Source organism: Melospiza georgiana, chromosome 16, assembly GCF_028018845.1.
Source record: "Melospiza georgiana isolate bMelGeo1 chromosome 16, bMelGeo1.pri, whole genome shotgun sequence".
NCBI lineage: Eukaryota > Metazoa > Chordata > Aves > Passeriformes > Passerellidae > Melospiza > Melospiza georgiana.
In genome coordinates this window covers 8809525-8823519 of record NC_080445.1, presented here as the reverse complement: position 1 = coordinate 8823519, position 13995 = coordinate 8809525, and the positions used below count along the sequence as shown (strand labels likewise).

The 13995-nt window shown below is 41.6% G+C and overlaps 1 protein-coding gene across 1 annotated transcript in view; it reads left to right on the top strand.

Annotated features, from left to right (window-relative positions):
• LOC131090275 (multidrug resistance-associated protein 1) overlaps window positions 1–13995 on the top strand; it is a 44679-nt gene that overhangs the window by 15668 nt on the left and 15016 nt on the right. Inside the window, exons 6-19 of the mRNA XM_058035550.1 lie at window positions 284–345; window positions 1176–1307; window positions 2321–2548; window positions 3202–3379; window positions 4100–4261; window positions 4915–5007; window positions 5834–6037; window positions 8412–8558; window positions 8926–9013; window positions 9487–9556; window positions 10377–10503; window positions 11573–11749; window positions 12756–12923; window positions 13281–13458. Of these exons, the coding sequence (XP_057891533.1) occupies window positions 284–345; window positions 1176–1307; window positions 2321–2548; window positions 3202–3379; window positions 4100–4261; window positions 4915–5007; window positions 5834–6037; window positions 8412–8558; window positions 8926–9013; window positions 9487–9556; window positions 10377–10503; window positions 11573–11749; window positions 12756–12923; window positions 13281–13458 (2014 nt within the window). The remainder of the gene's footprint in view (window positions 1–283; window positions 346–1175; window positions 1308–2320; window positions 2549–3201; window positions 3380–4099; window positions 4262–4914; window positions 5008–5833; window positions 6038–8411; window positions 8559–8925; window positions 9014–9486; window positions 9557–10376; window positions 10504–11572; window positions 11750–12755; window positions 12924–13280; window positions 13459–13995) is intronic.

The following is a 13995-nucleotide window of genomic DNA, read 5'->3' as shown; positions in this document are numbered from 1 at the left end:
CCAAGTATTTCCAAACCAGAAATTCCTCCAGCTGTTTGTTGTGCTGTTGATGTGGAGCACTCTTGATTGAGCACTGCTGTTCTGTGTCCCTGGTGCAGCCTGCTGACAGCCCTGAGGCTGGGCTTGTGTTTGCTCTCAGCAGCATGAATGGCAAGTTTTAGTCATGTGAAAAAAAAGTACTGTAAAAAAAAAGGAATTTCAATAACATCTTTTCTGTTTTGCTTGTTTCTTTTGGCCCTGCAGTCATTTTGTATGTGGATTGATTTCTTTTTCTCTCCTTTAGAATCCATGCCCAGAGTTCAGTGCTTCTTTCCTCTCCAGAATCACATTCTGGTGGATCACTGGGTAAGATCAAGCTGTTGCATAAATCACCAGTTGAAGACAGATGGCACTTTGGGGTCCTGCTTTCAGAGCTAAATTAGCAATAATCATGCAACAATAATTATGGTTGGTTGTTTTGTAGATAGCTTAAATTTTTAAAAAGCTTGATTAATACTTTTTTAACTTCCTTTGTAGGGTCTTTGTAATTTTAAATCTTGCCAGTCTATATTTAATATGTTTGAAGGAATATAATTTAAAAAATCCTTGGGAAGTATAAGAAAGGAGAAATTGTCTGCTGTATTTAGAAACTAAGGCATTGGAAACTATTACATCTTTTTGTCCAATAGGCTCTTTTTTTTCCCCATTAACTTAATTCTACTTATGCTGTATGATTTGTGAGTTAAATCACAGAAGCATGTAAAATAATATTGGTGTATAGTTGTGGCTGGTACTTGGCCAGAGTTCCAACAGAAAGCTAGATGAAAGAAGTTGCTTTGTGAAATTAAAGGCTAATAAAGATTTTGAAACTTGCTAGGCATGGGAATATTAATTGCCTGGCTGATTTTCAAATGAGATCACTTCATCCTTTCTTTTATTTTCCCTGGAATTTGAATTCAGTGGCATGTCCTGGCTCCTTAGCTGTTTTGGTGTCTAGTTCTCCCAGTAAAGAAAGGAGGATGTATGTTTTAGCATCTGGACCTGTGTTGCTGCAGGCACTAATGCTTCCTTGCATCTTTGTGGAGAGCTGGCTCTGTTCTGGGGCTGGATGCAGCTGTATCTATATATCTGTCTCTATGAATACATAAATATTTCTGGTGCTGTTACATTTATATTGCTGATTCCTTCTCATGCAGGCTGATGATTCAGGGTTATCGGAGCCCTTTGGAAGCCAAGGATTTGTGGTCATTAAATAAAGAGGACAAATCAGAGGAAATAGTGCCAGGTTTGGCTAGAAACTGGGCAAAAGAGTGGTCAAAGACCAAGAGGTAAGTTCAGTTACCCTGGCTTTCAGTTCTGCCAAGACACAGAGGTTTAAGAGCTCAAGTGACTCAGCCTCTGCTTAGAGGTGTTAGTTGTTTGTTACCAAACCTGCTTTTGTAAGGCTGCCCCTGTTTGTCCTTGGGTGCTCAGAGAGCTGGAACCAAGTGGGGCATTTATTTCTTCTTTATGAAGAGCTGCATCGACTTTCCCTTCATCTTTCATGATCCAAAACTCATTACTGTGACTTTTGATGTGTGGTTTTCCCCTGGGCAGGGAGTGTTTGCACACAAACTTCTGCTGTGTGATTTAGGAGCTTGGGCTCCCTCTGTAGTTGGCAGAGCCTCAGGAGGGTAGTTCAGGGCGTCAAAGTGAGCAGCTTATTCCTTTCTTTTGACTATATAGGGAGTCTGAGCATCTCAGCCAGATGACTAAAATTAGAAAGCCCGCATGCCTGTGGTCCCCATCCTACTTTCATCATCCTTGGCTGCAGCAAATAGGAGCACCTTTTCATTGAAGGGAAATGGTGTGCTTGCTCACACAGTGTGTTTTACATCCAGCTTGTCCTCAGAAGTTCAGAGCATGCTGTTTAGCATAAGCCAGATGTGAGAAAAGAGTGTGTTCAGTCCATTGGGGATGTCTTGGCATTAACCTGGCTTCAGTCTGTTAACTCTGGTGGGACAGTGAAGCCTTGGTTTTGATGAAAGTTCAGCACACTGGGTTCTGGGATAATAATGTCCTCTGCTCTTTAATCTTATGAGTTACAGCTCTATTCCTCATTCCCCAGGGCAGGCTGAAGGGAGAGATTTCCAGGAATGTTACCTATCCAAGCAAAGAACCGTTTCTGAGCAGCCAGTTCATTTAGTTGTTGTATGATTAAATACATTTGACAGTAAAACTCAGTTCAGCTGTTAAGAATCACAATAAGCAGCTCATTTACATGTCATTTGTACAGGGAACCTTTTTCCAGTTGGCTTTATGCTTGAATAAAGGCTACATTCTCTACCTGATTTTTTTTCAGGCAACCACCAAACATGTTATATGCGCCCAAAAAGCAGCAAAAATCAGGGGACTCAAATGGTGATGTGACAGAAGAGGTTGAAGCTTTGATTATAAAACCATCTCAGAAGAGCCCTGAAGCATCTTTATTCAAGGTGTTATATAAAACCTTTGGACCATATTTTCTCATGAGCTTCCTTTTTAAAGCTGCACATGATCTCTTGATGTTTGCAGGCCCGGAAATTCTGAAGTAAGACCTTATATTTTTTATTGTATTAAAAGTATATAAATAGGATTTAAAACATGCTGGTATTTCACTCCCCAAACTGCTTTGCCTTCAGCTGATGAGGAAGAGATGTCATAAAAGGGAGCAAACATGATTTCAGTCCATTGGTTTTCAAATAACAACATCATGCAATAAAAGTTTAACTTCTTTTCCTTTTCAGCACTGGGAAGGCAGAGCAGGAACACAATCAGCTGTAGCAGGAGAGTTTGCTCAGTGCTAACCTGTAATTATTCTGTGCCTACACATCAGAGTGTGTGGTTCCACAGAGAGCTGAGGAGCTGGGAGGGTTGTGTTGCTTTGAGCTGAGAAGTAAAGGAGCTGCAGGTGGTTGTGTTTCAGCTGCAGGGGCTATGAGGCTTCTCAGTGTAGCCCAAGAGAATGCTGTACATGTGAGCTATGTGATATTGAGGTTTCACACTGGTACCTTGAGGAGGGATTGATCTATGCTCATACCAAGGGATCTCCAGTTTCTAAGAAGTTTGCTGAAGTGTTTTGTCTAAGTTTGGTACTTCAGGTGCTTGCATGACCTGTGCAATGTTTGGGATAACCCAAGGCTGCAACCATGACATTTGGTTTTGTTTTCCATCTATCAAGAGAACTCATTTCTCTCTCCACAGATTGCTGCTCAACTTTGTAAACAACAAGGCTGCCCCAAACTGGCAGGGCTACTTTTATACAGTACTGCTGTTTGTCTGTGCCTGTCTTCAGACTCTGATCCTTCACCAGTATTTTCATATTTGCTTTGTAACTGGAATGAGGCTCAAAACAGCCATTGTTGGTGTAATTTATAGAAAGGTAGGTGTTTCTTTAAATATGTAACAATACTGTGACTACAAATATGCAATATCTGTGACTGTGAGAATGCATCTCTGAGTAATGCCAGTCTGAGTAATAAGATAGGAGACTCTGGTATGCTGATTCCTAACTCTTAATAGAAATAAGAGCATGTCTGATTTACAAACAAAAGCCTTTAAGCCAGGGCAGTTTTCTAATTTGCTAATTACCATTCTTCTTCTCACTGCCAAGTAAGAAAACTTTCCTCATTTAGACTTGGGGTGTGCAGTGCTTCAGTTGGTGCAAAAATTAAAGATGCATCTACATTTACAGCTTCCTTTGGGATTTGGCAGCAGTGCCATCTTAGAATAAGCTGGAACATTTTAGAAAGCTGTGAACTGATAGATGTGTGTGAGGAAAATGTGTCACAAGAAGTGGAGATTCCACTTAGACTAAAACAAAAATAAGTAACAAACCAAGTAAACCATACCCCCAAGCAATAAAACCACCAGCCCATACCCCGAAGTTTGCTTATTGACTTTAATTCTGATTGATTCAAACTGTACAACTTGCATTTTGCAGGATGTACAGGGTGAACAGAATATGAAGGAGGAAAATGCTTACTTGTGATTTAAAAGATGCAGTTGTGTGAAGCACTTGACTTCTGTGGAGAAAATACAAATGACTAAGTCTGTCCTCATGTTGTTTTAATTGTTTTTTGTTTTTTTTACCTTCATGTAGGCACTTGTTATCACAAATTCTGCTAGGAAGACTTCTACTGTGGGTGAGATAGTGAATCTGATGTCTGTGGATGCTCAGAGATTCATGGACTTGGCTACCTACATCAACATGATCTGGTCTGCCCCTCTGCAGGTGATACTGGCACTGTACCTGCTGTGGAGGGTGAGCACTATGTGTTGTTCCTTGTGTTGGCTTTGGCACTGTGCTGCTTCCCTGATTCTGTGCCCACACACACCTGTTGTTCAGACCTTTGTGTGCAGCAGTGAGGAGAAAATGCTGTTTATTAAGAAACCATTCAGAGCTGCTTTTGTCGCTGCTGTCAGGAGCTGAATTTGCACTTCTGAGTTCATATGGGGAGGATGCAGGGGGAAACTATTATCTCTGGGGGACTGCAGCACCTGGAGGATCTCACTTGTCCCTTGATTTAAGTAAAAGTGGTCTTGGCTCTGTGCTCAGAGTAAGATTTGAGATGTTGCTGTTTCTGGTTCACACAGCACTGGGCTGACTCTTCAGAAGAGAAGACAAATCAGCAAAAAGTGCAAACTGTTAAAACATATTTATGTGTGTGTAGAGATACATTTGGAGAGATTGATCTATATGTACTCTGACATGAGGGCTATATATAAATATAAAAATATATGTTTATTTCAAGAGTCAAAGTATATAGATATTAACCTGAGCCTCCACGTGATCCTTCTCTTCTTCTCCCAAGCTGAAACCCTAATTCAGAATGATTTTCTGTAATGTATGCAGTGATTTGAGCAATATTTAAAAAAAATAGTTTGATTAAATGCTTACAATGATGTACTTTTCAGAATTTAGGTCCTTCAGTACTGGCAGGTGTGGCTGTCATGATCCTTCTGGTTCCAATAAATGCTGTGATGGCAATGAAGACAAAAACCTATCAGGTTAGCATCTCTATAGAGTGCTTTTAAGATACATCTATTCTTTGACTTGTTCCTGGAGGGTTTTGCTTATGTTTTTTCCCATCCCTCTAACTAGCCCTTGAAAATGAAAGGGAAAGAAAGGTCAGAAGGGTTGTGTATTCAGAATAAACAAACTCGTGTAGTTTTCAGCCTTACAGCTTATCTGTATGTAATAGTCTAAAGACCTGCAGTAGTGAAGACCAAGGTAGCACTTCAGACAGCTTCATGGGATGTCCATTGATTGAATTATTAGCAATTAGTTCAGTTTTTAACTTGCCTTAAAACTAAAGTGCAAAAGTAAACTGCTGTCTGCCTAATGAACCTAATGGCCATAAATGAAATATTCATGTTTCCAGGATGTGTGGCGTGTTCTGTTTTTTCTTTGTTTCCTGGAGAGATGAAAAAGAAAAAAGCCATTGATAGTGCTGAAAATAAAGCAAAATTATGTTTGGTCTAAGGTTAGAAGCGAGCTGCACATCTTACACTGGTTTATTTTTTAACTGCATATTGTACCCGAGTCCCAGGGCTCCCTGTTGCAGGGTTAATCACACTTAAACCAGTGCCACACTTGTTTTGATCTTGCTTTGGATTTGTAGTTACATGAAGCATTCTTTTAATTGGTTTAAAACATCTTGTTAATTCTGCATATTTGTTTGTTCAGATAGTATCTCAGATTTCCTGCTTGGGAAGCAAGTAAGCTTTTGATGATAATGAGGTAAATTTGCCATTGCAAAATAGAAAGCTCAGAACTTTGAGGTTCTGCCAAGTATTGTGCTCTGTTAATTATTTTTTGCAATGTTGTTTTTAGGTGGCTCAAATGAAGAGCAAAGACAACAGAATTAAGCTGATGAATGAAATTCTCAATGGGATTAAAGTTCTGAAACTTTATGCTTGGGAATTAGCCTTTAAAGAGAAGGTATTAGAGATCAGACAGAAAGAACTCAAAGTCCTAAAAAAATCTGCTTACCTTGCTGCAATGGCAACCTTCACTTGGGTTTGTGCTCCGTTTTTGGTAAGTGAAACAAATCTGGAAGTCTTCTCTCCTTTTTGGGATTGTGCTTTCCAAGGCAGCACTTGAGGGCTACTTTTGATTTTGTTTTTTTAATGAGTTGAGCCAAAATGCCCTCCAGAATGGGGGGTCCTTGAACACTTAGGGGTCCATTTCTCTGTGGAAAGGCACTACTTTTTTCTTTGAAACTCTCTAACAGCCAGGTTGGATGTGTTCTAGAAGTTAATGTCCAAGTATTGGAAATAAAAACCTCCTCTGCATCCCCTCCTATTTTTAGTAGAGTACTTGAGGAATCTAAGATGAAATATATGGTCAGATTTAGGAGAATAAAAAAATCCCTTATTTCAGTGTGTTTCTGAGCAGCAGCAGGTCCTTCCATTAGAGCTCCTGGCTGAATGGGGTGTTGGGCTCCAGGAGTGCCTCTGGCTGGGATTCTCCCAGCATCTCTGTAAGAACCCTGTGCAAAAGGAAAAACCATTGTGTGGCCTGAGATGGCTTCAAATTCTTACTTAAAAAAAAATAAAAATCCATGATATGCCAAAAATCCCTCCTGTGTTTGTGGTTAGCTTACATTTCAACTAATGCAAGGGAGAGAAGAGTGAGATCACATCAAAATGGCTTCAGGCCCTATTAGAACGAGGGGCCATTGCTCTTGTCTGCAGGAACAATTAAAAGCCATGACTACATTAGGATAAAATATGTGCTGTTCCAGTTGGAGGTGTTTAAGTGTACTTTCCAGTCTCAGATTCCTTCCCTGCAAACATTTTTAGTGTTTACATTATGCTCGGGGCGTGATGAAAGGCAGAGAAGCATCAGCCGCATTCTTGAGTGAATGCTTTTCTAAAAGAAGTCTGGGATTATCTGAATACATTATTAAATGAGATTTCTAAATAAAACCCTGCAGGTGGACTCCCCAGTGCTGATGGTGGAGCCTGGGGGGGCAGACTGGTGTGATGTCCCAATACACACAGGGGTGGGTGTGTGGCATTGGCTCTGCAGGGGCACAACCCGGAGGGCAGGGCTGCTTTTCAGCATCTTGTTGCTTGGATTTTTGGGGTTTTTTTTGTATGTTGTGCTAAAAAAAAATTATTGCCTGTTTGGAAACACTTTAGACCTTGAAAACTTTTATTTCCTCTACTTCTTCCCATTTCCAAGGCCAGGGTTTTTAGTCATTGTTTAGTAACAGTGTCAGGCACTGCTGGTTTTGCTGTGTCTCCCCTGCTGCCCTGTGTGCTGCTGAGGGTGAATTTCAGACTCATTGCTGCTGACACAAGAGTGCAGACATGCTGCTTGGGAGGTTATTCTTTGGCCCTGTCTTGTTTTTGATCTCCATGGGAGGGCTTTCTCCCTGGGACAGAGTTATCCAAACTAAGGGCTGTACAAACAAGCTACTGTACAAGGCACAGCTGAGTCAGCTGCTGCACCCAGAACAATCCATGTCTTCACAGCAGCCAGATTTGTTAACAGAAACTCTGATGTCTTCAGTGGATGCTGTGCTTAGATGACACTGTTACTTAGGCAGAGAGCTCATTATTTCAAGTCTTTCAGGAGGGAGGATGCCAGAAGTTTATCTGCTTTGATTTCTTGTTTTAATTGGCAGTCTGTGGGGAAAAAAACAGCTGGATCTTGTGATATCCTGAGGTGTGAGGGTATTGTCGTGGAAGATAAAACTATGAAGGGAATAGTTGTGAAAACAAACATCTGATTTTACTTAGTTTGCTTTATTTTACTGTAATATATTCAATACATTTTAAAAAATAAGTGTATGGATTTTTTGAGTTATTTTTATAGCTTATGGTTCATGATAACAGTGGTTCAGTGTAATTTCCTTGTTCAGTATGAAACTGAAACAGTTCACAACAGAAAAGGCTTCATCTTTGTAATGCAATAACATTGCAAGTTTCTTGTCCATGATAAAGTGGGCTGTATTTGGAAATCTAGGGTTGTGGTAGTCTATACAAACTATAAAACAGGTTAGTAGTGTGGTGCTTCTAACCTTCCTGTCAATATATGTTACTGATCCAATATCTGATACTTTGAGGAGTGTCTTAAAACTGAAAGAGATCAGGAAAAAAGATAATTTCTCTACTTCCCTTCTGCTGCTGTGTGACCTCAAATAGCCTGGGATGTTTGTGAGTTCACTTCTGCAGTGCGAGGAAAGTGAGCACTTGGCTCTTTTTAAAGAGGAGCCATCAACTTCTTACGACAGCAGACTTTAATCATATGTTTGTTTTGCAAAAAGTGTTGTCAGGAGCAAAAAGTTATCAGAACATTGCTCTTTCTTTGATTTTCGGTTAGATTTCAGTTGTCACACTGTGGTCCTGACCTGGTGGCTTTAAGACACGACCCTCACTGTGGCCTTTGTCCTTGGTTTCAGGTGGCCCTGTCCACGTTTGCTGTGTATGTCACCATAGACAAGAACAACATCTTGGATGCTCAGAAGGCCTTTGTTTCCCTGGCATTATTCAACATCCTCAGGTTCCCACTGAACATGCTCCCTATGGTCATCAGCAACATAGTAGAAGTAAGATTTCAGTCATTACAGGTGTTCTGTGTGCAGGAGGAGGCCCTGGGTGGAAGGATAACATCCCCCTGCTTGGAGAATGAGCACAGGGGAAATGTGGGCACCTCTGGAAGGGACCTTGGCAGTTCCTGTGTGTGAAGTGCTGTGCTGGTGAAATAATCCCAGTTATGGTGGAAAGTTGTTCCTTCCATCACCCACATTTCTTGTGGGTTGGGCAGTGAAAGTTTGGCTATCCAAGCAACTGTGCAATGGATTTAAGGAGGGATGGGGGTGCATAATAATGGTATAATGTGTATGTGGCACAAGACAGTGAGCACATAAAGGTAATGAGCAGAGTATAAAGAGTTTTGCATCCTTTTCCACGCAGGCCAGTGTCTCCCTCAAGCGCCTCAGGGTGTTCCTGTCCCATGAGGAGTTGGATCCAGACAGCATAGTCAGGGGTCCCATCAAACAGGGTGAGTTTCTGTGCAAATCAGTGTGTGCAGGTTTTGGGTGGTTTCTTTTGCTTGCTAAAACAAATTTACTGCATTTTTGGTGGGTTTTGCTGATAAATTTGAGACAGAAAACAGAGAAGAGAGTTTGTAAAATGAAAATTATGTACAGGTTCTTCTTCCTTCTCAGATAGTTTCTTTCCCCTCCACAACTGATTTGGCAGGGCTGGAGATGCAGCTGAATTAGTTGGTATCTGTGTGTGTAGCTGATATTCATGTACCTCCTGATTCCTCAAAGGGTAACCTGGGGACCTCTACTGTCTTGCCAAATTCAGTAAAAGCAGAACTCAAGTTTTTGGCAAGCAGTGTGTTGTTGTTCTTCTGAAAAAGTAACTTTATACCTCTGCCCATGTGTGTTTGGATTGACTTTGGATTGTGAGCACACAGTGTAGCTGCTTGTATTGGTACTTTTATCAGTATGAGTTTTCTCTTTGCAGCTGAAAGATGCATTGTTGTGAAGAATGCAACATTTAGCTGGGCCAAAACTGATCCTCCTTTGCTGAACAGGTAAAGATTGGTGCTCTTTATTCCATTCCATAATCCTGCTGCACCACAGATGATCTATACTTGAATTATAAAGTACATATAGAGAAGAATTTGTTGCCGTAAAGAAAGAGAACAAATAACATCAGTTCTGTGTTTAAATTGGGGCTTTATGAACTGGAGGGATTTACAGTTTATTGCATTTATGTAATGCATGAGGGGAGGTTGCAGGAGAGGTAGGGATCAGGGCAGAGAGAGCTGCAGGGGATTTCAGCTGTGGCTGTTGCTGCAGATGGGCTGAGCTCCATCTAGAGGGTGCAGCCAGCTCAGCCCCTCTCAGCCAGCTCTGCTCCCTCCTGTTTGTGTCCTCAGGCTCCATGTCACAGCTGATTCTCACTGCACTCTGCTGTCCCTGATCCTGGGCTGCAGAAAGCAAACAGTGATACAGCCACAGGCCCTGCTCCCTTCCTTAACTTTGACTGCTTTCACTTGGGCCCTAAATGGCAAATTCTTTGGGACAAAACTTTGCTGTATTTACATTTGTGTTCATAGAACACTTGAGAGAAATTCTGGTGAGATTGGGTCACAGTGCTTTCTTTCTATTTTCTTGCCCTTTAGACTAATTACATAATATGTTCTGTATTCTAAGCTTGAGGAGTGCTTGGTGCTTTCTGAGTGAGAGGTGTGGGTTTTAGGCAGTTACAGTTTCAGTGCTGAGTCAGTGTTTGCAGAGGGTGTTCACGTTGCACCTGATGGTTTGAGCTGTAGATGGGCTGTTGAACTGACTGTTTAACTACTGGGGAGTGCCAGCAAGCAAGGCTGAACTGTGTGCACTTTATTTCAGCATCAATTTCACTGTTCCTGAAGGCTCCTTGGTGGCTGTTGTTGGTCAAGTTGGCTGTGGAAAGTCCTCACTGCTGTCTGCATTGCTGGGGGAGATGGACAAGAAGGAAGGCTACGTGGTGGTCAAGGTGTGACACATCTGCAGAGTTGTTCAGCTGTTTGTGGGTATTGCTAGAGGGATTCTAGATTTCCAAGAAAGTGTGAGGAGGGAAGAGACTTGCAAATAAATGCACTTCTTAGCCTGCTTTCCTGGCAAGCATGTATATCCCTTAGCCTGCACTCTGTGTCATTTACCCAACAGCATCCAAATCTGTTGGTGTCAGATTTAGCCCAATAAAACAGTGGAGCACTCAAAGGTGAGTGCTCTGGTGAGTCTGGGTATGAGATGGGGAGACCCTGTTAGGTATTCTCTGAGGAAGAGCAGTGTTGGGTTCTGCCTTCTCAGACATCAGAGAATTACAAGGAGAGGGTGCCCCCAGACACCTGAACATGGAAAAGCTGCTGCTGCAGTTTGTTCTTTCCTAGACATCAGTGCTGCACAGAGCTAACAGAGAAAAAATGACCTGGAAATAAAATTACTTTTAAGAACTAAACAAATCTGCAGCATTTAAAAGTCTGTAGGTTTGGCCACCTTCAGAATTATTGTGGAAAAATAAACTAGTTGAGATCTGAGTCACTAATTATGAGTGCAGAAAGAGAAGACAGAGCTGATACACAAAGCAAAATACTCTGCTTTATCTCAGTCTCCTCCTTTGAAGTGACTTTTATATGGAAACCACTTCCTCTGCTTTCTACAGAAATCTCTTGGCAGGGGTGCATTTGTTAAACACTTGCATACCAGATTAAACTCTTTTGTGCACAACATAATTTATAATTATATGAAAGAAGTAATGACTTTTGACATGCAGTGATTGTGCAAACGTCCTCTAAACAAATGTTTCCTCCAGGTTTATGTTAATCGTATTTTGCTTGAAGCCCTTTATTTTCCACCAGTGCACTTTGTTACATTCAGTTGTAGAGAGGATTATAAAAATAACATTTTGGAGGAGGCTGGAGCCCAAGAAAGGCTTTGTTTGGAAATGACCGTAGGTAATTTGTGGGGTGATTAGCACTGCCTGCCTCACAAAGCCCTGCTGTGCCTTGACTCTCTGTGCAGACTCTTAGTCTAAAGTATACTGAACTTTATTTTTCTTGCAGGGCTCTGTAGCCTACGTTCCCCAGCAAGCCTGGGTCCAAAATGCAACTCTGGAAGATAACATTATCTTTGGGAGGGAGCTGAGTGAGAGCCGCTACAAGCGTGTGATTGAGGCTTGTGCCCTGCTGCCTGATATAGAGATTCTTCCTTCAGGAGACAAAACAGAAATTGGAGAAAAGGTATTTCAGTGCCCACTGCACCATAACAGTGCTATTGCTTGTGGTTAAGGCTGTGTGACTCTTATTTTACTTTATCTCAAAGTTGTATTGAATTTTACAACTTTCAGAGCAGGAATCCTCTAGAATAAGAGGCAGATTTGAACAGGGTGTTTTCCTTCTCCTTAAGCCTGAAAGGGGAGGAATCCTGTGCTCAGTTGCAAATATAAAACCATCTTGTAGTGACAGTTTCTAAGTTGCCACGGTTATAGAGCAGAAAAAATATGCAGAAACAAAAAGACAAAAATCTTCTGAACACTTCAGTTTTGTTCAAAACAAGCAAACAGGTCTCCAACCCCAGCCCTTCTAAAAAATCCGAATCTCAGTCCACAAGAACACCATTACCCCAAATCTGGCCCTTGGTTACCAAAGCAAGGCTGGTGTGGGCTTTGGAAGCATCCATGGGTGGTGCAGAGCTGTGGAGCAGGAAGGAGCTGCTGTCCCTGTGCCAGGGGTGCCAGGGGCTGTGGCTGCTGGGGGCTCTGAGCTGCTGCTCTCCTGCTCTGCTCTCCCAGCTGGGCACAGAGCTGGCAGCCCCACCTGCAGCCAAGGTGCAGCTTTACCTTGGTGGTCACCAGGCCAGTCACAGTGTGCAGTGGGAGCAGGGTTTGTTTCTTAAATCAGAGGCAGCACTGCAGAAATACAGCTGAGAAGAAAAGCAGCTCTGAATGTACTGAGCTAGGCAGGCCAGTCAGGGTTAATTGCTTTTCAGGACTAGCAAACAGTATTTTTTGGTTTGGCCAGCCCTTCACTGGCAGTGAGAGCAGAAAAGATGTGCTTCTCTGCAAGAGGATTGTGACTGATTGCTTATGCTATTGTGGTAGTGAAATTATTTGTGGAGATCTGTTTCATGCAATGTTGAATTTCCTCTGATTTAAATAAACCACCTGTGACTTGTGTCTTTTATGAACTGTAGCAAGACATCTTCTTTCAGCTGTAAATAAAGGCTCCTGTTTTCTTGTTTCCTCAGGGGGTGAATTTGTCTGGAGGACAGAAGCAGCGAGTCAGTCTGGCTCGGGCAGTTTACTGCAATGCAGATGTTTATTTACTGGATGATCCTTTATCAGCTGTTGATGCTCATGTTGGGAAACATATTTTTGAAAAAGTTATTGGACCAAAAGGACTCCTGAAAAATAAAGTATGTTATAATGTCTCTATAGAATGCTATTTCTTGGCTGAGTTCAAAGGATTCCAAGTTTGTCAAGTTGCATATTTAGATTTGTTTCTAACAGCTGAAAAATGAAAGGATCCTTCTGCAATTTTTAGAGGACTTTTATAAAGCACTGACATTTTTGTAGTGAAAGGTGCTTTGGTTTCTGTAATTCAAACATATTTGATGGAAAAATCAAGACAACATTCTCTTAAAATTCTGCATGCCTGTCCCTCATTACTGTTCTATTATACACACAATTCAAGTAGTAAATAGCAGTAGTCCAACCATGGTATTCACTAATTTGAGATTACAGAAACCCTTTATTTTTCCTTTGCCTTTTAGACCCGGGTTTTGGTAACCCATGCAATCAACTACCTGCCTCAGATGGACACAATTCTGGTAATGACTGATGGAGAAATCTCTGAGATGGGCTCTTACCAGGAGCTGCTGGAGCAGGATGGGGCCTTTGCTGAGTTTCTCCGTACATATGCTAATGCTGAACAAACCATGGAGAACAGTGGTAAGCTCACAAATAAACTCTCTTGCTGTCTGTCATGTTAGTAAGAGAGTCCTGTTGCAGGAAAAAGAGCAGTACTGATAGGAAAGTTGAATTACTGTTTCTTGTGATTGCCTGTATAGGTAGAGGTGCTTATTTCTTGAGGGTGTTGAAAGTTGTGAGGTTAAACACACATTCTTTCTTAAAATCAGGAAAATGTGTAACAGATCTGTAGTAAAATTTCCTCTCAGTGCAAAATGCAGATGGTAGTGAGACTGCAAAAGGCCAGCTGGGGTTTATACACCCTTCCTGTCTCTGATAACATGTGTCTTCTTTATGCAACTGACTCCTTTGGGTATGGGGAGGAGGAGGAAGCAGCTCAATGTTCTAGCTGCTGTCCTTGACTCCTGCTTCTGCTTTACAGAACAGCTGTAGAGCTGCCCTGGTACAGGAATACACTTCAGATTTATTTTTCTTTTATCTACAGACAGTTACAGTATTGGATTTTAATAGGGGAACTTAGTCTTTGCCTCCAGCCTGTTTTCTTCATGGCCTGTGGTG